The 15,475-nt window shown below is 36.2% G+C and overlaps 1 protein-coding gene across 1 annotated transcript; it reads right to left on the bottom strand.

The window, feature by feature from the left end:
* Positions 1-652: 652 nt before the first annotated feature.
* Positions 653-15,197, bottom strand: LOC135685976 (ER membrane protein complex subunit 3). The gene is made up of 8 exons (XM_065202101.1): positions 15,049-15,197; positions 5,970-6,027; positions 4,844-4,937; positions 4,573-4,677; positions 4,179-4,260; positions 2,914-2,993; positions 2,487-2,563; positions 653-1,301 (listed from the first exon to the last, which is right to left on the bottom strand). The coding sequence occupies exons 1-8, from the start codon at positions 15,195-15,197 to the stop codon at positions 1,179-1,181; spliced, it is 768 nt and encodes a 255-aa protein (XP_065058173.1). The 3' UTR covers positions 653-1,178.
* Positions 15,198-15,475: the final 278 nt, after the last annotated feature.

Raw genomic sequence — 15,475 nt, 5'->3', positions numbered from 1 at the left:
TTTTCTGACATGTTTGCAAAAAAGTGTATTTTTGCAAAGAGTTATAAATCTCCAACGTTCCACCAGGCTAGCTGTAAACATTCTTATTTCTATTTTAATTTTTTTGCCTCAAGTTCGTTTTCAATTGACAGAGTTAAGGCAATTTGCGTTAAAACCTGGATTCTCTGACAATATAGTTGACCTATCCTCCATATCGATTCTACTTTGCTTCCTGTGGAAAGGAGTGCTGTTGGAAACAAGGCCCCAAATGATTTTAATGTTAATTTTATGATAATAGTGATTATAATTATAAGTACTAATGTTAGAATTCTTCTTGAAAATGACAAAAAAGCAAATACCAGATATTGCCGAATGGTAATTTTGCCGACATTTGGACTCAGGGGGTAACTGCCCCCCTCGCCCCCTAATAACCGCCACTGTTATACACAGCCTGACTACTGAATCACAATATCTCGAGCTTCATCAAGCAACACGGGGTTTGTGTGAATGAAGCTTATCCGTATTGAATCATCTGCATCAGTGTTCTTTGAAAGGGCGTATAGTGCCCTTGTTCAGTGAAGAAAAAATCGCAAAATTCTGCTCACAAAAACTGAAACTTCTAATTAGAGACTCGTTGAATGAATCAAGATCATCAAAAATAATAAGAGACCCGTCAGCAACAAAAACGTTTTCCATCTAAAATCTCTCAACATACAATTTTCTGACAGTTTTAAAATAAGCATTAACTGACAACTGAACTGTTCTGGGCTGGGCAGTTAAGTACACCAACATTCTAGAAAATTTGCTCTTGAGATGAAAACAAAGGATTATAAGAATATTAATTCAAAAGAAAAGATGCCTGCACATATGGGTAGAAATCAGCAAGTTTACACGAAAAAAGAAGAGAATGGGCAAGCATAGCTTCCCAAAGGTGTCCCATTATGGCCTAACTTGTTCAACCTCTCTATTTTGCTGCCTAACTTTATTTAAATATTTTTTTGCATCAAAAGGAACAAGATTTAAATCTTCCTATTGTAAATTATGTCGGTGGTCAAGGATCTATTTCTATAACATTTAAGAAACTTTTCACAAAGCAAGCATGTCGATCAGAGGGAAAATATATCAGACTGACCTCATCATAAGTATCATATTGAATTGGATATCATGTGAAAAACGAGTTAGGGATATCATTAAGACAATTAAATCATTTTGTCCTTTCTGTAAAAAACAACTTCATTCTGCTTGTATTCACTCAAAAGTTCTTCTTCGATATTTTTCATCGCCCAGTCATGATCAGTTATCTCCAGCGCTTCCCATTCGGCCTAAAGACAACAAAGTATAGAGAGTATTAAGTGGCGTAGATCTATCTATAATTTTGACCGGTTCGTGGTATTTTTACCCGTTTCCTCTCAGTCCATATTTACCCTGTGTGTTAATTGTACATATATATTGCAAAAAGATGTACTGGTAGTGAAAATTCACGAGATTGTAATTAGTTTGTCAATTTCATCTTGATATAAAAATTTTTCTTCATGAATGCTGGTGTTTTAAGCTACTCTACGTTCAACAAGAACACGACAATGGCCCAAGTTGAAAGGATAAGCGGATGAAGGATAAATTGATGTAAAAAAACAAAGTGAAGATTCCAAAACCACTGGCCAAATGAAGCAGCATTGTTGCATGATGCGGCAGATAGCTGGAGTGCATTTGAAATTGTTACGCCGATGCTCAAAACAGCACTACAGAAAAGAAATTTTTTTCTGTGACAGGACCCTTCCAAAAGAGAAATTTAATGAAGCAACGAAAACAAGGAAATAAAATTTTCGATGAACGATGCAGAAATCCAACTTCAGTACCAGATGGGCGGAAAAAATTGCAAGAGATATTGCACCGTTTGGCCAAGGATTCAGACTTGGGATCATCACGTGAAAAGCGTCATTCCCAGCAAAACCATAAAAAGCTATTTCCACAGAACCTGTCACTATCATGTCACAAATAAATCGACCTATCTTTAACAATTTCATATGCTTGCTGTCCTAAATACAATTTACACTTCAACATGCAAGTCACCAAAATACAATTTACACTTCAACTTTCAACAGTGAAATTGATTTACGTTGGTTTAGAACAGGGGAACAAATCTATTCAAAAAAGGAACACAACAAACGGCCCTGAAATTTGAAGGCACTCGAATTAATGCCCTGTGCCAATGGAAGAGCACAATTATTTCCTGAAAACTTTTTTTATGGGAAAGAATCTTTAAATGATTTCCATAATAAGCAAACTTTTAGGTACTACAAAATTGCCGCATGAAATATTGAGGTTTTAGGCTCATGCAGAGGTTCAATAAGCATCCATAACGAGGAAATGTTCCTCTCATCCGGACACATTCAGGCACGTTTCCAGATGAGATTTAATATAAATCTTGTTAGGCTAAGGCAACTCTAATGGGCTTTCTGGAGACTTGAAAAGACAAGAATAGGAAATACGTAGACAAGAACACTTACATCAAATGCTTTGCCTGGGTCATTTGGCATTGGACCGCCAGTCATTTGCTCTTGCATCACCCTGCCCTGATCTGCAGCTACAACCACAAACAAGACGTTAAAAACATAAAAAGGAAACCAGGATACGATCAACCAAATTGAAAATTTGCATGGGAATTTCGAATTCATCCCCAGGATAAATGTTCTTAGGAGAGCTGGGCTTTGTTTGTTACAAAAACTAATAGGATGACATTCAAAACATATTAATATTCTTATGGCTATAAAAATCTGAAAGTTTAGAATCATGTCAATAGTTTACTTGAAAAAAGGAAAGCAACAGTCAGATTTTTTTATGCCACAGCGAAATAATCTCGAATAACAATTGCTGAGGCTCTTACAATAGTTATTAAGGTATTGAAACCATTGCATATAAGTGGCATTGACTCACCATTTTCTTCTCCCAATATCAGAGAATACAAACTTCGCAGACCAAACACGTTGAGAAAATACCAGGACACAGAGCTTACCCTTGAAACGAAAGGTTTTTAAGAAACAACAGTTTTATACATGAAAAACGCAATTTTAAATTGCAGCGAAATTCTTAGTACAATAACGAATCCTTGTCAAAGAAACCAGGGCGAACACTTAATATTGTACAGACATGCTGGAGAATAATTCACATAAAACGCTGTTAAACCCCTAACTGGCATACAGCTTGAATAAATATACAGAAAGTGCAGAGCAGAACATCATCGTCCTCCCAGCCACATAATACCCCAGTCGCCATCCCGAGCCACCGTCCAGTCCACCCTATTTCGTATCCACACTCTTGTGTTATTCCGAGCCTCTGTGATGTATCTAGCACTGCTTTTATCATTATTCGCATCAAATCATTCGAAATCTTGTATTCAACTTCAACTGATTGCATAAGAATGAATATCGCTTATTCTAGATCAGGGGTGGGCAACCTTTTTGGAGACTGGGCCAGATCCTTCCAATTTTTCCTTTAAGCGGGCCAAAGGTAATAATATAAACAAATACGATAGTTGTAATATAATGATGATAATGATAATTAAAAACTTTCAACTAAGTTCCATAACACTGCAATTACAAACCTCTTAACATAAATAGTTTGCAATGATAGAAAAGTCTTATAATCGTATGTGCAAAATAAGGAAAACTAAAATTACCAACCAAAAATGAAAAGGATGTTATTGAGGAATTTGAGAAATCATTCTGGGAAGAAAATACAAAATTGTCCACTAATCAACGTTAAGCATTACCCTTTAGCTCATACCATTCACTTGAATATACGTAAACACCAATTTATCTAATCTTGAATCGATATTTTTCATTCATATTTGCGACCCTTCTGAGAATCATCCTTGCCAACCAAAAAATTATAATAGGATTTTTTTCTTCTCGCGAGCCACACAAATTCTCTTCTCCGGCCGGATTCTGGCCCGCTGGCCGTAGGTTGCCCACCCCTGTTCTAGATATTGCAAAATCCAACTTCGTCTTTCAGATGCACAGCGATTCAAATACATTTAAAGGCACTGTGTTCTGTTGAATTTCGGTAGTCACATGAATTCCTAAGGAATAGCATATTGCTAATTCTTGAATCGGCAACATTAGACAGCGGTCAAAGTGCCTTTAAGCTAACATCAGAAGCCTACTTTTTGTAAAAGTGATGAAAAATTTGAATTAACTAACCATGAAGCATCCAAGCTTGTAAGTTCGATTCCACGCTGGAGCATAGCTTTGAACCTTAGTGTCAATGGAAATGGAACTTTTGCTACAAAAGATGTTACCAACTATAAGTAACTTCTTATAGAGTTTAGAAGAGAGGGGATACTTGCTTACATAAACAACTATACCGGCCTTTAGTTTAATCAAAACACACATGGGCCTTCATAACTGTTATATCAAAAACACAAGAGAATGGCTTATTTAATACAACAGAAAAGTGTTAAAGTAACAGTTATTCTGGTGACACCTACTGTTTATAAGGTTGAAACGAACAAATATTCAATATGATATGCAAAAATAATTGGCCTAACATTTACATGAATTTAAAAGATCACAAGAGAAAATCAAATCAATTTACTTGTGATGAATCCAGAGAAAGTCCAGTTGATCCACCCACCAATGACAATCATTGGGAGGACATTTGTAAGATTGCCTTTCATCATGTCCATCATCATCGTTGGATCTGAAGCAGATAGGTCAACATAAACATTGACAGATTTGTTCAAGATAACAAGATTTGTACTGAAATTCAATCTAACAATGACCATAAAAGCTTAAAAGTTGTTTACCAATACAAAAATGCATGTGGAATAATGATACAAAAAAATTGTTCATTCTGGGGAAATTACCTTGCATTGGGTTCTTCTGAGCAGATTTTGGCTTCTTTGTTTTCAAATATCCATTTTCTTTATCATTGAAGAAGCTTTTCCGCATTGAAAAAGACTGAAAATACCATTAAACATTTTAACATTGCAGATAAATATAATGATGCAGATAACACTTCAAATGCTTATAGCCAAATTTGTTCAATGTATAGGTTTAAAACAGCAATTTCAGACAGAACAAACTGAGTGGGAAGCATATCAGAAAGGGGATAAAGGTACAGTTGTTCTCAATGATTTTGAAGATATTTCCAGAAAAGGATTTTGAAGTCTTTCCACAGTTCAGATATTACTCATCTCTGAATGGTACGAATACAGCAGAGAGGTGAAGATGTACCAATAAGCAGAAAAATCCTGGTTTTCCCGGTCCTGGTATTTCCTTTTCCCAAAAAAATTGCTATCTTATAAAGAGATTGTTATTGGAACATATGCAATTTCTCTTAGCAAAGAAAAGATGAATAAACCTAGGTATTTCCTTTATCCAAGTGTCTGCAGTGCATTGTCATTAAAGAACATCACCCCCCTCAGGCCCCCACTTTGGTACTTTTTCTTCCCCAAATAAAGAGTAAAGTGCCTGCTATGGTGAGTAAAGTGCCTGCTATGGCACACCCCTGGTTGAAAGACATTTGAAACTTGAAACTTGATGAAAACTGTGTTGATACTTAACACTTTTGTATTACAACATTTACCATGCTCAAGAATCAATATCAGACAATATTTCAAAAATGAGTCAATATTTTAAAAAAATATCAGACATTGTAAAATATACTAAAAGCTTTTTAAGACATCATAAGCTCCTAGTACTACAAACAATACAAGGACTGAAATATTATTTCTAAAATAAAAAAACACTGCAACATGCCAATAACAAACAACACCAAACACCTGGTATATGTTTTTCAAAGCTCAGAGTTTTCAAGCAATGCCCTAACATTTTATACCCTAAAAAGTATCAAAGCAATTTTTATTTCTGGGATGCCAAAAAATTTTAAGAATATAATCAACAAAACATTAAAAATGGAGAAGAGTTGGATTTATATAAAATATCAATAGGGAATACTAACAAAGACTTGAACAACAAAAGAAAACTCACTTTTTTGGGAATATATTTTCCATGGTCTCTCAGGAACCTTGTTCGTATCAATGCATGGCTAAAAGTAAATGGGATATTAACAAAAATAGATAAATATAATGAGTAGCTAAGATTTATCAGAAAATTTAGGTTGGTTAAAATATGAATTTTAAATTTCTTGCAGAAATAGATGGTAAATGTGAGCTTGTAGACGCTATCATACTTTACTCTGCAGTGAAAACAAACTGCTTGAGATGATGATGAATGTGATAATGAACAATGTTTCCTACTGACAATATGGAATTCACACAACATTCAAAGCATTCTTAAAATGACAATGGAACAAAAATTTCAAAAAAGTAAAATACGAAAAAGAGAAAATAGTTGATAATGAGTGCTGAAGATTTGAGATTTGGATAGCTTGTCACACAAATTGGAAGAACTTACTTAATCCTTTCAAGGTTTCCTGTCCTTAAGTAAAAATGTAAGTTCCCTAAATGAGGCCTTGCTATTAGATTTGAGTTAATAGTAACAAGGCTAGTCTTGCCATTCTTTTTGGAGGCTGGGGTAAATGACTAGCATTTTGAATATAAACATAGCTTCTTTCAAAGGATTAAGCGATGCTATAAGAAAGCCAAAAGCAATATCACATAAAAGCCCTTCAATTAGTGTTGTACAAAATACTAAGGTGAAACATCAGGAATGCATTGATTTCAGGCCATTTAAAAGAAAACTAACATTTGACATTTGAAAAAACGGTTATTGAAATTCATAGAGTTTTCAAGTTGTAAGTTGTGCTAATGGCTATTAGATTAAAAGTAGGGCTAACCCATGAGCCCAACAAAAAAACTTTTTTTGATAAATAAAATGGTACATATAGCATAAGAATATATAATTCCATTTTGGAGCAGTTACTCTTCTAAGTGCAGCTGTATTGAAAAAACAATTATCTAGTTTTACATGAACAAAAATATTATCTTATATATAAAAATGTCTTTACAGTAGACTCTGGTCATAGTCACACCAAACAGGCCTCTCTGTATAGACTTTAGCAGGTGAAAGCGTGTTTTGAAACAAAATTTTTCATTATTCATAACTCCCGGTATTCATAATACACAGGAGAGCAGCAGTATCAGTACTATTGATGTTACAGCTTCTGTGCGGTTTCAAGTTTGGTGATCCCAAAGGATTATATAACGTTGGTCTTTCATGTTTAATAAGAACAACTTCCTTAATTTGAATATTACTTAAAATTTAACGATAACAGTGGCTAAGTAGATTGTGAGTCATTCTTTCCTTAAACTCAGCATGTAAGACAGTTTTTCATTGTTTAACTTGCATATTGTGTTGTGCAATTGCCTAAATAGTGAAAGCAATAATTTTAAAATGACTCTGGGAATAACGAGACAAAATTTCTGATAAAAAAATTATCTTTATAAAATCCAAATGTCCAATGTATGCAAAACCACTGCTTTTTGAGAAGCAGGTGCATGACAAATTGCGCATCTAGTCTCGCTTAGGCCCATGCCAAGTTTGACATGTTCTAAGTCAAACTGAGAGGTCTAAGACTAACTAACTGTTGATTAAAGTGGCACTGACATGAAAAATGGAAAAACTTCATAAAATCCATTGATTACATTTTAGTATAGAGCTGGCAGTGCTGAATCCAAGGGTGTAAATATTTCCTTCATATCTTTTCATTAACATAACATTTTCAAGCTCCAAAGTGCTGGCTTTTGTCAGTTTCGTCAGGGTACAAATCATGAGAAGACACAGGGCCGGTTTCAATCCATTGTCTTTGCCCGCCCTGTGGCCCATAACAACCCTATCAAGTTTCAATTGATTTTGAATAGTCTTACGGAATTGAATCAAAGGGAAACATATATACATTCGACATTGCTCTTATAGAGCTTCAGAATGGAGCTGGAAGGGAGGCATTTCAGATATTTGCACAAAATCAGGAAAACACAACAATATCCAAAAACATTTTTAATACATTAATTCTAGCAACTCTACAAAGTTTCAAAAGATTTTGAATAAATTTATGGAAGTGAAATATGAGGAAAAAACAGAAACATAAGATCGCTGTTATAAGACTTCCATATAGAGCTTGAGCGAGGGGCATTTCAGATATCCTCACAAAACCAGAAAAAAACAAGAAGGAACTAAACATATTTTAAGTACCTTAATTTCAGTAACTCGACAAAGTTTCAATCAGTTCAGAAAATTTTTATAAGTGTATTTAGGAGTTTTCTATGTCTTCAGACAGGGGTTTTCTCTGAGCTTGTTGATGCACAGAGAATTTTATTATTGTAGTTTTTCGCTTTGAATCAGTATACACTCGAAAAAGGTAGTTTTTATGTTGTTTTGAGTTGATTTAGTGGTCTTGCTTTGGCTCTAGTGTTGGAGATCAGTTCAAATCAGGTTGTGATGTTTCATAGCAAATGTAAATTCACAGGAACATTTGGGCCGCGTCAAAAAAATTTCTGCTTACCATTGGATGTATGTGCCTCTTGTTAAGAAAAGAATATATTGATCAACACAAACTCAATCCAGGTTTTTTGCTTTGAAATAACTTTTTGTTATCTTTATCCTAATTAAAATCCAAATGATTAGTGAAGGGTCGACTTTGCCACCACATGTTCACTCATCCTTAGAGGAAGGTGGTAATGGATCATTCTCATCAGGTTGTTACGTCATTTCAACGTTCCTGTCTTCAAAACTTGTTCTCTCACTTCTGATACCACTTCATCATCGTTAGATGAAACATTTGAATCTGAAAATTTCTATCTGACCTTAGGTTGCTGGACATTTTCTAGGCTCAGTTGGGGTTTTGTGACCGTCAACCATAGAATAACGCACCAGAATGTGTCACTCTCCCCAGACTCTTTTCGAAAAACCTCCTATGACTCAAACCTCTCAAAAATGAACTTATGGCCCGTAATTTGAAAAAATATTTGCAGATATTGAATCAGTGATGGTCTAAATGGTGTTAAACCTGTATCTCTGTACATATACGCAACGCACGTGCTTCGCTAGTCTTCACTACACTCAACACTAACAACAACAACAACATAACATTAACTATAATTTTTTTTTCTTTGCGGATAAAATAAAGTCAAAATGTCACAATTTTAAACTGAAGAAATCCTTAAAATAGTTTTCTTCCCTGTTGAATGCACTTCAGTAAATCCAGACATGATGCACCCAGCTTTGTTAATGGATTAGCTAACATCTGTTCCCCTGGAATCCATTGAACACTATTTATGATTTTTCTCTCTAACAATTCTTTAACTGACCCAACATCTATACGCAAACGTTTGTCTTCAACTGATTTTGTGGAGTAGACAGCTTCTACAACTGATTTATTGTCAACAAAAGCATCAATGGGAATGTCATCAAATGAAGTAAGCTCTGAAATAACTTGTTGTAGATAAATTGCATGATCTAATGCATCAGCCAAACTGAGCATTTCTGCAGCAAGAGTAGATTTGACTACTCTTTTGATCTTTGCACATGACCATGCTATAGCAGCAGCTGCATTGTTCATTCCAAGTAGCAGAATGATGTGACCTCCCATACTAGATACACCATCACACATATTGGCAAGAGATGCATCAGAGAAGACAAGAATATGCCAATTCTTACAAGGTCCAAGATGTGGAATTCTGATGATTGAATTGTGCTGCCTAACTCTTAATAAACTTTTGTTGGCCCTCAAAAGATCTGACACTTGGCTGCTGTTGAATTTTGAACTCATTTCAACAACATCAAATGCAAGATCAGGTCTTGTTCCTTGTGCAACCCAGTTGCACTGTCCAACAATTCTACGGAACAGTTTCTGTTCCTCAGATGTTAAGGGGCTTTTCTTTTCCTTGGCTCTTCCTGGATCAATTTTAATACTTTGAATATTTTCAACATATGCCCCTTGACTGATAGTAATACCTTTATGGGTTTGCTTGATGTCAAAACCAATGTATGTAAAATTGTCCTTTGCACGTCGCCCAACTGTAAATCTCTCTGCAAGTGGTTTCAAAACTTTCTCTTCAAAAACTTCATTACCACAATGCAAAAAATCATCAATGTGCATAATCAGAGCACCAGTAACTTGTGTATTTGATGTCATGTAAAACAGTGATGAATCAACTTTGGATTGTTTCATCCCAAGATTGATTAACTCCTCTTTTACACTGTCAAAGAATTGTCTCGCAGCATCCGCTAGCCCATAAAGGGTCTTTTTAAGTTTCCACAGTGCCCCATTACTCTGCGCAGCTTCTGGAGGAGGTTTGATGAACACATCTCTTTGAATTTGCTTTCCTTGAAGAAAGGCAGATGTGATGTCACTAGATTTTACTGTCCAACCATTGCTAGTAGCAGTTGCCAGAAGTATTCGCATGGTTGTTTTTGCAACTGTTGGAGAATTACTTTCAATATATTGGGTCTCTTCAAAACCTCTGGCAACTAAACGGGCTTTTATCCCACCATCTTTTTGAGTTATTACCCACTTAGTGGATATGCAAGGCTGACCAACATCCTCAACTTCATCGTAAACATCAAAATCTTTTAATTTCCTTAGCTCAACATGTTTTGCTTGCAAAACATCACTTAAAGTAGATTTGGTATCAGAGACAGTCACTAAGTCAATTTCTTCATTTACCTTTTTCCAATCACTCAGTTGTTCAAAGTTAAGACTTTTCTTTTCGCCTGTGTCTTTGTCCTCTACATTGAACCAGTATTTAGTTGATGTACTTGCTTTGCCTGCTCTCCCTAAAACTGTCCCTGTAATCCATGGATCGTTTTCATTTATCTTGTATTCGATCTGGTCATTTTTTCTTAATGAGATCTTTTGTTGGTATGCAAATTGTGGTTGCTCTTCCATATCATGTGCATGGTGCTGGGTATCAGGGTCTTGTTCCTGACCAACCCTTAATGCACCCAGGTTTTCACATAGCTGTGGCGTTGAGATTGTAGCACAAGAGCTATTATCTCTTTGCAAGGGAACTGACATATTTGGATTTGTGTCCCTTTGATCAACAACCACATCATCATTTTTCAAGTCTACATCCTTGATTAGTCTGTTTGTTGACACACGAACATATACACCAGCATGGCGTACAAAAACAACTTTTCCATCTTGATAAAGGACTTTTCCTGGACCAAGCCATTTATGACTTCCATCACGCTTGTAAAACACCCTGTCACCAGGATTAAATACATCATCAGTGGCTCTGATAGGATGTCTAAGTGCTCTCCGTATGCGTTCATCAGCTTCACATTGAATGAACGCTTTCCTTGCTGAAAATAGGGCATCCAAATGCGTTTTCAGAATTTCACTTGAAGTGGTGCCTTGTAGTGCTGGAAGTTTCTCTGACATAATGTTTGGCAAGTTTGGGTTTTTTCCAAGGACAAGCTGATAACTGCTAAAACCATTCCACATCTGCAATGAATTTTTTGCTACATTTGCCCATGCCAAGAGAGTATTTTCATCTGTCTTGGGATTCTCTTCTGTTAAGATTTCCAGCATTCGATCAGTAATTTGGTGATTTCTTTCGCATAGACCATTGCTCCATGGGCTTTCAGCAGGAGTAGAGGAAAGCTGGATATTGAGAATACTAGCCACCTCACGCATTTCAGAATTATTGAATTCTCCACCATTATCAAAAAAAATTCCTTCCATGACACCCCATCCTGCTCCAATCCAATGCTGGATGATTTTCTCAACAACAACAGGTGGGGATTTGCTGTTAATAAAAACTGACACACTCAGTCTTGTGAACATATCTATCATGTGAAGGATATACTTTCCTTTCCAGCTCTTCAGATCAATGGCTATTTTTTCATTGAATCTACTTGCCATTGGCATACTGACCACTGGTCTTGCTGGTGTCTTTTTATACATCTTGCATGTCTGACAGCCATCATAAATCTCACAAAGTTCTTCATTGTATTGATCTTTCCACACTCCAGCATCAGCCTTTAATGCTTTTAGTCTGGGCATAGATGGATGGGCAAATTGTTTGTGCAGCTTCTGCAAAATTTTCTTTCTTTCTTCTGGCATAACATCACTCAGAACCACATTGCAAACTTCCTGTACCCTTATCTCATCAGTTTTTCCAATAGGAATGCAATAATGACCACTTGAAGTAAAGTTTAATGGTACTTCGGTCCCAAAAAACTCTGCTGTATCTTTTTCGATGTTCAATTTTGCATTGGCCTTTTTAAGAGATTTTAGACTCAACAAAAGAGGGATGGCAGACATAACAACATCCACTTCAATGACAACATCTTTGCCAGCAATATTACAAGGTAATTCACAAAACAAGAGAGACTGTAGAACTTCACCACCACCAAATTTGAATACCTTTTGACCCTTGGTCTGCTGTATTTTCATCAGCTCACCATCTGGTAAAGTGCTTAGGTAACATTGAAACCATTTTTGCCCACAAACAGTAGAAGTACAAGCTGTGTCAAGTACAGCACAATTTATTGCTTCTTCACCAAGAACTTGCACTGCATCTTTGTTGTAACCAGTAAATAAGACAACTTTCTCTGCAGGGTCTGAAAGAACTTGTTGGGCCATCTTTGCATTTTCATAAGAATAAGGGCAAGATGCAACTAGATGGCGGTAAGAACCACAAGCATGGCAGGTTAAAAGTGAACCATCAGGGCCCTTTTGATTGATTGGCCTTACAGAAGCACCACCTGTACTCACTGGAATCCGAGCCATCTTGCGACTTTTGTTACTGGGGAATATCCTTGAGCCTCGACCCCTTGACCAAGGCCGCCCCCTGAATGTTTGAAAGTTTCCCATTGCCAAAACATTTTCTGGAGCAGCAACAAAGGCAGGTTCCAATTTCATTGCAGCTGAACCTGAATCATCACCAGAAGCCAAATCTCCCTTAAATTTCTTTAAAGATTTCTTAGCCTGCTCAAACAAGTTGTCCTTTTTGTCAAAATTTATCCCAGACAAAATCAACAATTTTTCAGGCTTACTTATATTTGCACTACTTAGAAGCTCAAAACAAATAATTTCTTGCGGTAACTTAATCCCCTTTTTTAGGATACGGTTATATTTCTGTTCAAAATCAAGAATAAAATCACTTATCTTCTGGTCAGCAACTCTGGTACAATTTTTAAACTCTTCATACTTTTCTAGGCTATCCTCCATATCATCTTTACCGAGCGTTTTTTCCATGAAGTTGAGCAAAGTGCTTAAGCCATCTTCCTTTTTCAAATCATCGAGTGGAACACTTTCCATCACCTGCGCCCGTACTGACTCATTTTCAGGAAGAGAAAGAGCAACAGCAATACCCATTTTCTTTTTCTCCAGATCCGTTATTTCACTCCACATTTGAACTTCCACTTCCCATCGCTCAAACGTTTTTTCACTGCTGTTGAACACAGGTGGATTTAATTTCATGGCGGCCATGATAGCTGACGGTGCGTGATTTAGGCCTAGGGCCTGACCGGCTCCGTAACGTAAAATAGGGAAGGAAGTAAATAGATTCCAGTACAAACGACACAAAAATCAGTCAAAATGGCACAAAAACACTGATATAACGCTCCTTAGAACTTTTTTTCCTCTGCTACCACTGTTAAACCTGTATCTCTGTACATATACGCAACGCACGTGCTTCGCTAGTCTTCACTACACTCAACACTAACAACAACAACAACATAACAAATGGAATGTGACTAAAAGATTGCTATGATTTCAAGAGGAGTGAATATAAGCAGAGTTAACTGTATTATAACATATGTATAAATACAACATATAATAATTATAACTTGTCATATATTTCTCAGCTGTCAATTATATGATACCTTAGCATGTTTTCTTTAAATTTTGGGGTTTTCCAAAAACCTTCCAAGCATTCTTAATGTGCTCATCTGTTGTTAAAATTTCCTTTGTAGTTTATTTTTAAGTCACTTATATTTACTTTAAGAGTTCTAGAGCTTGTCAGCGCTCAACAACTGGCCAGTATGGATTCCCTGGCAGCTGCACTCCTGACAAATTTTTGTAAAATTACCAGTGCACTCTTGCAAAGCCAAAATATGGGTGTTGCTTTGGGTGTGGCTCAAACTAAAAAGCTTTTTAAAATATGACAAAATTAATTTCTAAAGTTTTTCATAACTGGGATTGGAAAAAAGTGATCATTCTAAATTAAATTATCTTGAGATCAGGGCTGCCGAGAATTTTTAGTGGCCCTGGGGCAAGTCAAAAAAACATGGTCCCTTGCGAGCAGAATATTTTTTAAGCAGATTTTTTAGATTAGTTTAAATACACCTCAGAAAATTTTTTGCAGTCATTTTCTTGCAGTTGTTTAAAATGTTTTAATATTTTCAAGCATACTTCTTTTATGTTTGGTTAATTCCATTCCATTCCTTGGACAATTTGCCCCCTGTCCCCCTTCTGGCATGCCTGCTTGAGATAATTCTTTAGGATAATCATGCCTTTGGCCTTTCTATACATAATTTCTAAAATCATTTCTGTAGTTGTGGAACCTTTATTAGGAATTTGAATTACAGCTACTGATAGTAGTGGTAGGTAAGCAAAGCTCAACTCTTGATCATGAATTTCCCAGAGATGAAAAATTGATGTAAACAGGATAAGTGCTGGGGAAAATATGCACACACACAAGAAAATTTCGTGCACATTCAAGTGTGCACACAAAATCACAAATGCACTTTTGCACTCCCGGGTAATATTTTGTGCACTCCCAAGATCGCATTGACAACTGCCATGAAATCCAAACTGTCCAACTGGAAGCTAACTTGTACAGTATATTTCAGGCTGGTTCCAAACCAGACGCATTCATTTTCAAACATATTGGCCTAACCAAAGCACATTTTCTTTATACACGTGAATAAAATCTAACTTGGTTTCTATATTACACTTTCGTTAAAGATCTTCTTCTCGGGCATTCATGATAAATGAGTGAATCGTTCCAGTCCCAGTGCAAAAATTTATCAAGATGTTTATCATGTGACTCATCTTTTGGTTAAAATAAATCCATCTAGACCCAATAAGGTTCGGGAAACAGCAAAGAACGCGCATTACAGCTGTGGAGAAACATCAAAGAACAAAACAACCTCTCACCTCTGCTTCACCTGTTCAACGTCAAGTTTCGTAGCAGACTGTAAAAGTATCGAAGCGTGATGTCTGATCACCCCAACAAGAAAAGTTATGAGAAAAATCGGAACAATCACCCATAATCTAATCGCGGGGTCTAGAAGTAGATCCTCCATCTTGGCTCAATCATTTGGAAACAATTAACCTCGTATCTGGTTCACAGAATGGAGGCTTTGATCGTCTCAAAATTACTCGTCGCTTCGCTTGGTATCTTAAAAAAGTCAGAAGCAATTGAACTCATTAAAAGGGTCGAAAACTGCAAAAGCACTGCAAAGCAAAGCACTCACTGATAGTTAATCAATGAGGTTTTTTCCTCATTGGGGTAAATAGCATTTGTCATTATCATAATCATATTTTCAGCAAACTTTCAGCAACATCCACATCGTAGAAAACC

The sequence above is a fragment of the Rhopilema esculentum genome, chromosome 6 (genome assembly GCF_057945365.1).
Source record: "Rhopilema esculentum isolate cy_ngs chromosome 6, ASM5794536v1, whole genome shotgun sequence".
Taxonomy (NCBI): Eukaryota; Metazoa; Cnidaria; class Scyphozoa; order Rhizostomeae; family Rhizostomatidae; genus Rhopilema; species Rhopilema esculentum.
This window is presented reverse-complemented; position numbering and strand designations above follow the sequence as displayed.